Source organism: Bos indicus, chromosome 25, assembly GCF_029378745.1.
Source record: "Bos indicus isolate NIAB-ARS_2022 breed Sahiwal x Tharparkar chromosome 25, NIAB-ARS_B.indTharparkar_mat_pri_1.0, whole genome shotgun sequence".
Lineage (NCBI taxonomy): Eukaryota > Metazoa > Chordata > Mammalia > Artiodactyla > Bovidae > Bos > Bos indicus.
Genome location: NC_091784.1, coordinates 3,906,516 through 3,919,364, shown reverse-complemented (window position 1 = coordinate 3,919,364; position 12,849 = coordinate 3,906,516). Strand labels below are relative to the sequence as shown.

Genomic DNA, 12,849 nt, shown 5'->3' with positions numbered 1-12,849 from the left:
AGGGGCAAGAATATACAACAGAAAAAACAGTCTCTTCAGGAAGTGGTGTTCAGAAAGTTAGACAAGGGCATGTATATCAATGAAGTTAGAACACACCTTTACACTATACACAAAGATAAACTCAAAATGGCTTAAAGACTTAAATATAAGACACAAAACTCCTAGACGAGATCATAGGCAAAACATGCCCTGACATACATCGTAGCAATATTTTCTTAGGTCAGTCTCCCAAGGCAATAGAAATAGAAGCAAAAATAAAAAACAAATGGGACCTAATCAAGCTTACATGTTTTCACACAGCAAAGGAAACCATAAAATGAAAAGACAACTAGGAGAAAATATTTTTAAATTATGTGACTGACAAGGTCTTAATTTCAAAAAATTTACAAACAGGGACTTCCCTGGTGGTCCAATGACTAAGACTCCATGTTCCCAATGCAGCGGGCACAGTTTTCCATCCCTGGACAGGGAACTAGATCCTGCATGCCACAGCTGAAGACCCCACACGCCACAACTAAGTCCAAGCACAGCCTAAAAAAAAAATTTAAATATACAAACAGCTCATACAACTCAAGCCACAACTAAGTCCCAGCACAGCCTAAATAATTTTTTAAAAATATACAAACAGCTCATACAACTCAACAACAACAAAAACAACCCAATCAAATGGGAAGAAGATCTAAACAGACATTTCTCCAAAGAAGACATACAGATGGCCAACGGGCCCATGAAAAGATGCTCAGCTCTGCTAATTATTAGAGAAATGCAAATCAAACCTACGAGGTACAATCTCACACAGGTCAGAATGACCCTCGTTAAAAAAATCTACAAATAAAAAGCCAGCAATTGCACTTCTAGGCATATACCTAGAGAAAACCGTACTTCAACAAGATACATGCACCCGAATGTTCATTGCAGCACTATTTACAATTGCCAGGATATGAAAGCAACCTAAATGTTCATCAACAAAGGAATGGATAGAACTTCCCTAGCTGTCCACTGGTTAAGAATTGGCCTGCCAATGCAGGGGACATGGATTTGATCCCTGATCTGGGAAGATTCCACATTCCATATAGCAACTAAGCCCATGTGCCACAACCACTGAGCCTGCGAGCTGCAACTCGTGTGCCTGTGTGCTGCAACTACTGAAGCCCATGCAGCTGGAGCCTGTGCTCTGCAACGAGAGAAGCCACTGCAATGAGAATCCCGTGCTCTGCAACGAAGAGTAGACCCTGATCACTGCAACTAGAGAAAGCCTGTGCGTAGGCAATGAAGACCCAGCACAACCAAAAGTAAATAAAAATAAATAAAATTTAAAAACCAGAGGAATGGATAAAGAAGATGTGTACCAAATATACATCAGAATATTATTCAGCCATAAAGAGGAATGAAATTGGGTCATCTGTAGAGATGTGAATGGACCTAGGGATTGTCATACAGAGTGAAGTAAGTCAGAAAGAGACAAATAGCATATATTAATGTATATATGTAGAGTCTAGAAAAATGGTACAGATTATCTTATTTGCAAAACAGAAATAGAGGCATAGATGTAGAAAATAAATGTATGGACACCAAGGGGGATGGGAGGTAGGATGAATTGGGAGATTGGGATTGCCATATATACACTACTGATACTGTGCATAAAATAGATAACTAATGAGAACACTGTATAGCTCAGGGAATTCTACTCAGTGCTCTGTGGGTGACCTAAATGGAAAAGAAAGCCAAAAAAGAGGGGATATATGTATATATGTATAGCTGATTCACTTTGCTGTGCAGTAGAAACTAACAACGCTGTAAAGCAGCCATACTCTAATTAATTAAAAAAGAAAAGATACATGCAGCTCAATGTTCACTGCAGCACTGTTTACAATAGCCAAGACATGGAAGCAACCTAAATGTCCATCAACAGACCAACAAGGACCTACTGTATAGCGCAGGAAACTCTACTCAGTATTTTGTAATAACCTATGTGGGTAAAGAACCTGAAAAAGATTCAATATATGTATAACTCAATCACTGTGATGTAAACCTGAAATTAACACAACATTGTAAATCACAAAACTACACAATTTGAAGTCTTTTTAATTGTCGTTGTTCAGTCGCTAAGTCGTGTCCAACTCTTTGGACTGCAGCACACCAGGCTTCCCTGTCCTTCACCCCGGAATTTGCTCTGATTCATGTCCATTGAGTCAGTGATGCTATCTAACCACATCATCCTCTGCTTTCCCCTTCTCCTTTTGCCTTCAATCTTTCCAAGCATCGGGGTCTTCTCAAGTGAGCCAGCTGTTCACCTCAAGCAGCCAAATAACAAATGTTGGAGAGGGTGCATAGAAAAGCAGAACCTCCTACAATGTTGGTAGGAATGTAAATTATGCAGCCACTATGGAGAACAATATGGAGGCGCCTTAGAAAACTAAAAATAGAGTTGTCATATGATCCAGCAATCCTAGTCTTGGGCATATATTACCAAAGGAGAAAGGGAATGGTGGAGGAATAAATTAAGAGTCTGGGATTAGCAAATACAAACTACTGTATATAAAATAAATAAACAACAAGGTCCCACTGTATACCACTTGGAAATATATTCAATATTCTGTAATAAACCACAATGAAAAGAGAAAAATCCATAAAATAGATCTGCATGGGCAAACAATCTCTCTAGAGAATTTCTGGTGATCTAGTGACTGGGACTTGGTGATTGGGATCAATCCTTGGTCAGGGAACTAGGATCCACAAGCTGGGTGGCATTCCCAAAAAACAACTACCACCACCACAACAAAAAACCAACAAAGAAGCCCCCACAACTCTCTGGATACATGTAAGTGTAAAGAAACAAAGACTTTATCACATTTGTATTGTAAAATAAGTGAAGGGGGAAAATTTGCATGGATCAAAGACCGTACAACCAGGAATCAAGTAAGTTGCTTCCAAAAAAAAAATTCCTTTGGCTGAAAAATGATGCAAGTGTACACTTGGATGACAAAGGATGATACTGATTTCTGCAATTAAAACTGAGACAGAGTCACTTAGAGAAGACTCTACACATGGACATCACCAGATGGTCAACACCGAAATCAGATTGATTATATTCTTTGCAGCCAAAGATGGAGAAGCTCTATACAGTCAACAAAAACAAGACCAGGATTTGACTGTGGCTCAGATCATGAACTCCTTATTGCCAAATTCAGACTTAAATTGAAGAAAGTAGGGAAAACCACTAGACCATTCAGGTATGACCTAAATCAAATCCCTTATGATTATACAGTGGAAGTGAGAAATAGATTTAAGGGCCTAGATCTGATAGATAGACTGCCTGATGAACTATGGACGGAAGTTCGTGACATTGTACAGGGACAGGGATCAAGACCATCCCCATGGAAAAGAAATGCAAAAAAGCAAAATGGCTGTCTGGGGAGGCCTTACAAATAGCTATGAAAAGAAGAGAAGTGAAAAGCAAAGGGGAAAAGGAAAGATATAAGCATCTGAATGCAGAGTTCCAAAGAATAGCAAGAGATAAGAAAGCCTTCCTCAGCAATCAATGCAAATAGAGGAAAACAACAGAATGGGAAAGACTAGAGATCTCTTCAAGAAAATTAGAGATACAAAGGGGACATTTCATGCAAAGATGGGCTCAATAAAGGACAGAAATGGTATGGACCTAACAGAAGCAGAAGATATTAAGAAGAGGTAGCAAGAATACACAGAAGAACTGTACAAAAAAGATCTTCACGACCCAGATAATCATGATGATGTGATCACTCATCTAGAGCCAGACATCCTGGAATGTGAAGTCAAGTGGGCCTTAGGAAGCATCACTACGAATAGAGCTAGTGGAGGTGATGGAATTCCAGTGGAGCTATTTCAAATCCTGAAAGATGATGCTGTGAAAGTGCTGCACTCAATATGCCAGCAAATGTGGAAAACTCAGCAGTGGCCACAGGACTGGAAAAGGTCAGTTTTCATTCCAATCCCAAAGAAAGGCAATGCCAAAGAATGCTCAAAATACTGCACAATTGCACTCATCTCACACGCTAGTAAAGTGATGCTCAAAATTCTCCAAGCCAGGCTTCAGCAATATGTGAACCGTGAACTTCCTGATGTTCAAGCTGGTTTTAGAAAAGGCAGAGGAACCAGAGATCAAATTGCCAACATCCACTATCATGGAAAAAGCAAGAGAGTTCCAGAAAAACATCTATTTCTGCTTTCTTGACTATGCCAAAGCCTTTGACTGTGTGGATCACAATAAACTATGGAAAATTCTGAAAGAGATAGGAATACCAGACCACCTGATCTGTCTCTTGAGAAATCTGTATGCAGGTCAGGAAGCAACAGTTAGAACTGGACATGGAACAACAGACTGGTTCCAAATAGGAAAAGGAGTACGTCAAGGCTGTACATTATCACCCTGCTTATTTAACTTATATGCAGAGTACATCATGAGAAATGCTGGACTGGAAGAAACACAAGCTAGAATCAAGATTTCTGGGAGAAATATCAATAACCTCAGATATGCAGATGACACCACCCTTATGGCAGAAAGTGAAGAGGAACTCAAAAGCCTCTTGATGAAAGTGAAAGTGGAGAGTGAAAAAGTTGGCTTAAAGCTCAACATACAGAAAATGAAGATCATGGCATCCGGTCCCATCACTTCATGGGAAATAGATGGGGAAACAGTGGAAACAGTGTCAGACTTTATTTTTGGGGGCTCCAAAATCACTGCAGATGGTGACTGCAGCCATGAAATTAAAAGATGCTTACTCCTTGGAAGGAAAGTTATGTCCAACCTAGATAGCATATTCAAAAGCAGAGACATTACTTTGCCAACAAAGGTCCGTCTAGTCAAGGCTATGGTTTTTCCTGTGGTCATGTATGGATATGAGAGTTGGACTGTGAAGAAGGCTGAGCGCCGAAGAATTGATGCTTTTGAACTGTGGTGTTGGAGAAGACCCTTGAGAGTCCCTTGGACTGCAAGGAGATCCAACCAGTCCATTCTGAAGGAGATCAGCCCTAGGATTTCTTTGGAGGGAATGATGCCAAAGCTGAAACTTCAGTACTTTGGCCACCTCATGGGAAGAGTTGACTCACTGGAAAAGACCCTGATGCTGGGAGGGATTGGGGGCAGGAGGAGAAGGGGACGACAGAGGATGAGATGGCCGGATGGCATCACTGACTCGATGGACGTGAGTGTGGGTGAACTCTGGGAGTTGGTGATGGACAGGCAGGCCTGGCATGCTGCGATTCATGGGGTCGCAAAGAGTCAGACACGACTGAGCGTCTGAACTGAACTGAACTGAGAGTCACTTAGCCTGGATTAACACAGGACAGTATATTGGGAGGATCTGATTCTCCATTTTTCTGTCAGTGTACCCTGAGACTGGGCTTACCCATCAGACTCACAGAAGAGTGAGGTTTAAACCAAATTCTGGCTTACTTTCTGATAGTTAAGAGTTACTGGAATGCTCCTACTCCTGCTCCAGACACCTCTTCTCTTAGTGTTTCTGGGACACTAGATTGATAACCAGAAACTTGGTAAGCAGGGTATAAGAGGAAGGGAAACAGTCTTTTTAAAAAATAATAATAATAATAATATTTATTTAACCTGGGGCCCCCACTTTGGGAGTGTGGAGTCTTAACCAGAGGACTACCAGAGAAGTCCCTCAATACATTTTTAATTATGATGGTATTTCATGCACAACTTGTATACAATGTATACAAGTTGTATGTATACAAGTTGTATACATTGTATAAATGTATACAAGTTGTGTACATTGTATGCATTGTATAAATGTATACAAGTTGTATGCATTGTATAAATGTATACAAGTTGTATGCATTGTATAAATGTATACAAGTTGTATACATTGTATACTTGTATAAATGTATCACATTTTAAAACTTACATTGGATACATTTCCGCATGTTATCAAAAACTTCTATATAGCATCTTAATTGGCTGCAATGTTTCCTCCTGCAAAAGAGGAAAAATACTTAGAAATTAAGTCATTTCCAATTTTTCTTGACTGTAATTCTTCAATGAACATCTTCATGTCTTCCCATCCATGTCCATTCATCTTTTTCCATTTTCAACATATCTCCATGGCACTTACTGCCAGCTGTCTCCAGAATCTGCTTCCTTCCTCTCTGTCACTGTAATAGCACTTGTGCTTTTTAGCTGGGTGTGGGCTGCCAGAGTACTACTAGCTTCCCTGCCGCCTTTGAGCTGGGTGTGGTTATGTGACCTCCTGACTAAGATCTAAAGACTGGAATGTGAACAGAAGAGATAGGTGCATCCTCCCAAGAAAATATATTGAGACGTACTCAGAATTTTCTAAGAAGATAATATCATACGTGTTTTTGCAAACACCTTTGTAAACTGAAAACTTCTTTGTAACTGCTCTCTGAAGAGAGATATTCTGAGCTTTTATCACCTGGGGAAGGCAAACCTGTATTGATATACAGGCCAAAAAGTCACAAGCAATTAGTGCAGAGCTGCGGAAGGAGCTCAAATTTCTAATACCAAACGCCTACACTACGGCACCCAGTGCCAGTAAAGAGGATATATGTGGTAATGGGGCAAATCGACTGTGAAGTATTAGGTGGCCTACCATGTCCCTCGAAGCGATCGGATGGCTCTACTGCCGCTTGAGGCCCGTTGTGGCTCTGAGCTCAATCTGGGTCGGTTGGGGTGCATTCCCCGGGCACAATGCCCCTAGAATACTTCGGACATATCAGCAATCCCGCCTATGCCGACCTGAACTCTGCCCACGCAGATGATACCTCATTTACATTCCACCGCCTCGCAGTCCACCCAAGACACAGGTCAAGACTAGAACCCGTACTCCTGGCCACACAGAGACCTCACCCCGGCTCGACCGAAGTTTAGGACCCATGGGACAATGCCGGCCAAACCTACATGTCAGTACCGATACTCTTCGGGTACCGGATTCTCCTCATCTGCTTGCTCTCCTTCTTCCTTGAAACATTACGCCCCTCCCTCCGTGGTCAAGCTAACGTTCCACTTCCTCAGGTCGGCAGGTAGGGAGCTCACAGAGGAGACCCAGGTAGCGGAACCGGAAATGCTTGGGAAAACCGAGGAAAAACTATATCTCCCAGAATGCCCGGTGAGCCTCAGATCTTCTGTTAAGGCGCCCAATTGGTCGATATTCAAAAGGGACTATCCCCTCTGAGATCACGCTGGCCAATCACAGGGCAGAGCTGCGGAAAAGCACGAGGGTGGACCGCGTCCCCCGGCTTTCTTGGCGGGTCTAGCGTAAGGGAGAGTAGGAGCTTAGTTGTGCCCCGGCTCCTGGTCTCTAGTCTCAGCTGCGCGTCGCTTTTTGTTGCTTTTGCAGGCTTCCTGAAATTTTTAGTCTTGACGCCCTAGGTGGGCCCGACCAGCCCGGGAGTCTGCCTTTCCGAGGCTGCGCCCGGGAAAGGACTTATCGCCTCAGGTCTTAAAGGGTTCAGGGAGGCGAGGGGGTGCGTGGAGCTCGACAGCTGAATTGGCCCCTCCAAGGACTATTCTCTCCCCTCCCTTATCTGCCCCGAGGTCCCTGTGGCGACTGGAAGAAAGCACTACCACCACCCCACCCTCCCCCGCAAGATGGCATCCACACACCCTACAGCCGAGGCCCACGTGAGACCAGGTCCCCTTCTCTTGGTCCAAGGTCCGGTCGCTCCTTTCTGGCCTCCGCCTGGCCTCTTGTAGAAGAGGGTTAGGCATGCCGGTCGTGATGCGAGGGCTCCTGATCCCCGTGAGCCCTTTCACCAAGCTGTCTTTGTTCCTACCTAAGGCAGAAGAGATGGCTAATCAGAACCGGCCTTTTAGGACCTCCAACTGGGAACAGGGCCCATAGGAGACTACATAAGAGTACCTCCGAGTATTTCTGAAATGCTGCTCAAACTTAAACAGTTTTCTAAGCTTCATTCCACACCTGTTGAATGAACAGAAACAAACAGAAACCCCAGGTGACCTTAATCACACCAGAATTCTATAGATTTATAGAACTGGTGAACTTAGCGAAGGAGAAATAGGCCTGGATATGACTGCGCTTAACAATGAGCGTCAGGAGGAAGAAGGAGAGGGACCAGCAAAGGGAAAAATATTGGGAGAATCCTAGACCTCGTGTTCGCTTTGTGATTCTTCCTGGGCTGCTCACTCATCTCCTTTCTCTTAGAGCAAGGGTCCCCAACTTCCAGAATCTAATGCCTGATGATCTGAGGTGGAGCTGATGTAATAATAGATGTAGCTGCTGCTGCTAAGTCACTTCAGTCGTGTCCGACTCTGTGCGACCCCATAGACGGCAGCCCACCAGGCTCTCCCGTCCCTGGGATTCTCCAGGCAAGAACACTGGAGTGGGTTGCCATTTCCTTCTCCAATGCATGAAAGTGAAGTCGCTCAGTCGTGTCCGACTCTTTAGTGTCCCCATGGACTGCAGCCCACCAGGCTCCTCCATCCATGGGATTTTCCAGGCAAGAGTACTGGAGTGGGGTGCCATCACCTTTAAATGTAATGTGCTTGAATTATCCCGAAATCCACCACCTCCCCATCCTCCCACCTCTAGCCCTGGAAAAGCTGTCTCCCACGTAACCAGTCCCTGGTGCCGAAAAGAATGAGTAGCGCTGTCTTAGAGCAACCCTACTTAACTCCCTTGCTGAGAGTTGTTCCCTCTATTCTCTTCTAACACACTCTTCCAGAACTTCTCAGGGTTTACCATTTTGGTCCTTATACTACTGCCTCCAAAATTACATCTATTTTTACTCCCTCCTTCCTAAATCCTACCTCCAGCACTCAGAACCCACTCAGAACCCCATCCCAGCGCTCAGATACCTTTTCCAACAAGCTCTTGCCTCTGATATTTCTAGCTTTTCTCAGCATTCCCAGACTGAGTAAGGTAGTAGCTTTCTGGCTTGGCCTGAGATGGGCTGTCCTGTTGTTTCAGGGACCAGTGTTGTTTGAGGACCTGGCTGTCTATTTTTCTCAAGAGGAGTGTGCGAGTCTGCACCCTGCCCAGAGGTCCCTCAGCAGAGAAGCGACACAGGAGTGTTTCGAGGACAAGGCCTTGAGTGGTAACACAATTGTTTTTCCTGCGTTTTGGAACTTTCTAGGATTAGGATTGCATATCTCATCTATGTGTTGGTATGGGAGAGTGGGACCTATCCTTGAATGATTTATGTGGAAATGACAATAACTTGAATGAGAGTGTGATTTTCAAAGGGTGAGATGAGTCTTAGGCAAAAATCAGTAATTCCCTGGTGGTCCAGTGGTTAGGACTGCCCAGGTGGAGAACTAAAATCCAGCAAGCCAAAGGGTGTGGCCAAAAAAAAAGGGAAAACCTGTCTATTACAGTGACTATGGTTTTGCATAAGACATGGAAGTACCTGGTAATCATTCCAAATATTTGTTATGATCAATTCATAATTTTACTTGTGAAATTCCATTAGTATGGGTTACTATTATTTGGAAATTTTTTAAAAGTTGGAAATTGCTTTAATCTTAAGGGAATGGTGTGCCTTTCTCACTTAAAAGGAGCTATATGTAGAAATGTCCCCATGCCCAAGTAGATTTTATCCTTGACTAGGGTTGACTATTTGAACTTTCCCATTACTCACATTTTATATTTTCTACTTCTTTTTCATCATGTTGTTTTCCTCTAACTTCTTGAACATGTGAGGCACATTTATAATAGCCCTTTGAATGTTCTTTCTACTAGTTTTGTCATCTGTCATTTCTGGGTCTGATTTTCTTGATTGATTTTGCTTCCAGTTACAGGTCATATTTTTCTGCTTCTTTCCATGCCCGGTAATTTTTGACTGAATGTTGAACATTGTGAGTTTTATGTTGTTGGATGCTGGTTTTTGTTGTTTTTTCAAAACAGTTTTCAGACTTTGGTGTGGGGTGCTAATTTAAGTTACTTGGAATCAATATAATCCTTTCAAGGCTTGCTTTTTGTTTTGTTAGGGTGTGTTCAGAGCAATCTTTAATCTGGGGCTGATTTGGCCTCCTGCTAAGGCAGTGTCTAAGGATACTGCCTGATGCTTTGTGCGGCAGGGACTGTCTCCACTTTGGAACATGAACTACTGAAGTGTTTTGTGAACTCTGGAGACTGCTCTTTCTATTCCTTTTTAGTGGTTCTTTCCTGGGCCTGGGGTTGTTTCCTCACATGCATGTACAGATTAATATGCAGCCAGAGTCTTAAGGGGACCCCATCTAGATGCCCAGAGCTCAGTGCCTGGACATCTGCCCTCTTCTCTGGTTTTTGCCATCACATTAGCTGCGTTGACTTTCCTGAATTTGGTCTTTTTGAATCAGCAAAACCACTGAGGACTGGTTTTCCACACACTGCCCTGCAGCCCAGAAACCCTTTCTAGGCAGCGAACTGGGGCAATCATAGTGCTGTTGCTTTGGAAGGAAAAGAAAATCCCTTTTGGGTTGACATATTGGCTTTATAAATTATGAATATTTGGGAGAACACTAAAAAGGAATGATTTTTTTTTCTTTCTGGCAGGCCTGAGTTTTGTCAGCTATCCTACAACTTCCTGGTCCTCTGTGTAACTATCAATAGTTTGTTCTTACCATAGTACTACTTGAGGGTGTTTATATTTTGTTTTGTTTTTATCAGCAGAAAATGATAAGATTGAGATTAATCAGCTGCTACATCTAGAATCTATGGGGCTTGAAGAGCTTGCCCTAGAAAAATGTTCCCTTGCTGTGCCCCTCATCTATTACCAAGAAAAATGCTCTGAGCATGGAGCTGGAAACTTTGAAAGGAAAATATCAGGTGGAATTTCTGCTTGCAAGAAAAGGTTCAGAAGCCTTTTAGTTACCATTGAAAACCACACCCCAAAGATAGAACTAGCTCAAAGTTTAAGAACCAGAGCACTTCCCAAAATTCTTCCATTTCCCAAAGAAGAAACCAAAAAGTCATACAAGTGTCCTGAATGTGACCAAAGCTTCAGTGATAGTTCATACCTCGTTTGGCATCAGAAAACACATGTAGGAAAGAAAAAGTGTGAATGTGATGACTGCAGGAAGATTTTCAATCACAGATCCAACCTGAGAGCTCACAGGAGAATCCACACTGGTGAGAAGCCATATAAGTGCTTCTCGCCAGTGTGGAGTGCGGCACAGTGTGGCAGCAGCTTCCACCAGCCCTCGCACCTGTCTCAGCACAGGAAGACCCACCTGAAGGAGAAAATCCATAGGTGTGGCATATGTAGAAGGGGGCTCACGCAGCTCCGGGGACTGTCACAGCATCAGAAAACCCACACTGCCACAAAAGCCGGCAATAAATATGTCGGTCAGAAAACAAATCTGGCTTTGCCTGAGGAAAAGCACCGGTAAGCCGCCCAGCAGCTGTGCAGCCCCAGCAGGAATTGCTTTGGGCAGCCCTTGTATCCCTGCTCAGGAGAGGCCACAAGGACAATCTGAACACTACAGCAATTGAGGGGAAATTTTGCTTTCATTCTCAAAATTCAAACCCTTAAAGTGTTCCACGTGTTCGAAGACCTTTCTTTCTGCCTCTGAGCTTATCTCTCATCAGAGCATTCACAAAGGGGAAAAGCCCCATAAACCCAAAACATGCATGGAAAGTTTTATTTTGGACTCAGAGCTTGCATGCCACCAGAAGAGTCACATGAGAGAGGAACCTTTTAAATATACCAGGTGTGGGAGAAATTTCAGGTTGAAAACACATCTTACTCTCGATCAGCAAACCCATTCACAAAACACTGTGTAGATATAGCAAATTTTCATTAATGTTTGTGTTTCTCAGTATCTGTACTGAAAACTGGGGCACAATTACCCTTTATGTGCCAGGCAGTGTACTAAGCACTGTACACAGATTCCATGTAATATACCATTTAATTTTCACCACAGCCTTGATTTAGACACCATAGTTTCTGTTTTATAACCAAGGAAACCTAGTTAATTTCACAGCCACTGAAGGAAGGCAGAATTCTAACTCAATTACTATCCAGATTCCATTTGTATGAACCAAAGAATGATACACAATTTCTAACTCTTGTTTAGTCTGCACACTTGATACTTTATGTTTATCATTTACTCTTCAGAATAAATCTGACAGAAAAGGACTATCCTCACTTCATAAAAGGGAAGTAGAGGGTAAAAGCGGTACTTTGCCCATACACAAAAATAGCAACGTACTGAAGCTAGCATTTAACCTTGGGTCTCTCAGCCACATTGTGTTGCAAGTTGGCATTTGCACCACGTGTTAAAACTGCAGGCAGCTGGGGACTGAGACAGGTGGGTAAGTATGCTCATCACGACGGCTGCCCTGTGCATGTGCTTCACTCCCTTAGCACTTCATCCCAAGCCTGACTTACATGTATGATTACAAAGCAACAGAGAGACTCCCCAGGACTGCAGGTTCAAACCCCATCCCTATAATCAGAGATTGCAGACTCTACAGAGTACAGCCTTTAAGGTTTTAGTTGAGTTTTGGTTTTTTAAAAAAGGTTTTCTTCCTCACATCTAAAGGAAGATACATATAAAAAGTTGTTTAATCAAAATACTTGAAAATAAATAGGTCTCTAGATACTGTTGTTACCTATAAATACTGGAGCAAAATACTGTTATATGGAATGGTTGTTAAAGAACCAGAGGCTCTGAGCCCAAGGGGTTGAGGGAAGAGGTCAGTGTCCATCAGTGAGACCCATGCTGTTTTATGATGATGGCTTTTTTACCCTTCTGTTTACAGTGCTTTAACCTGGTGGCTCAGAGGTTAAAGCGTCCGCCTGCAAGGTGGGAGACCCAGGTTTGATCCCTGGGTTGGGAAGATCCCCTGGATAAGGAAATGGCAACCCACTCCAGTATTCTTGCCTGGA

At 43.0% G+C, this 12,849-nt stretch overlaps 1 protein-coding gene across 1 annotated transcript; it reads left to right on the top strand.

The window, feature by feature from the left end:
* The first annotated feature begins 6,899 nt into the window (after positions 1 to 6,899).
* ZNF597 (zinc finger protein 597) lies at positions 6,900 to 11,580 on the top strand. The gene is made up of 3 exons (XM_070779175.1): positions 6,900 to 7,038; positions 8,701 to 9,072; positions 10,626 to 11,580. The coding sequence occupies exons 1-3, from the start codon at positions 6,900 to 6,902 to the stop codon at positions 11,345 to 11,347; spliced, it is 1,233 nt and encodes a 410-aa protein (XP_070635276.1). The 3' UTR covers positions 11,348 to 11,580.
* Positions 11,581 to 12,849: the final 1,269 nt, after the last annotated feature.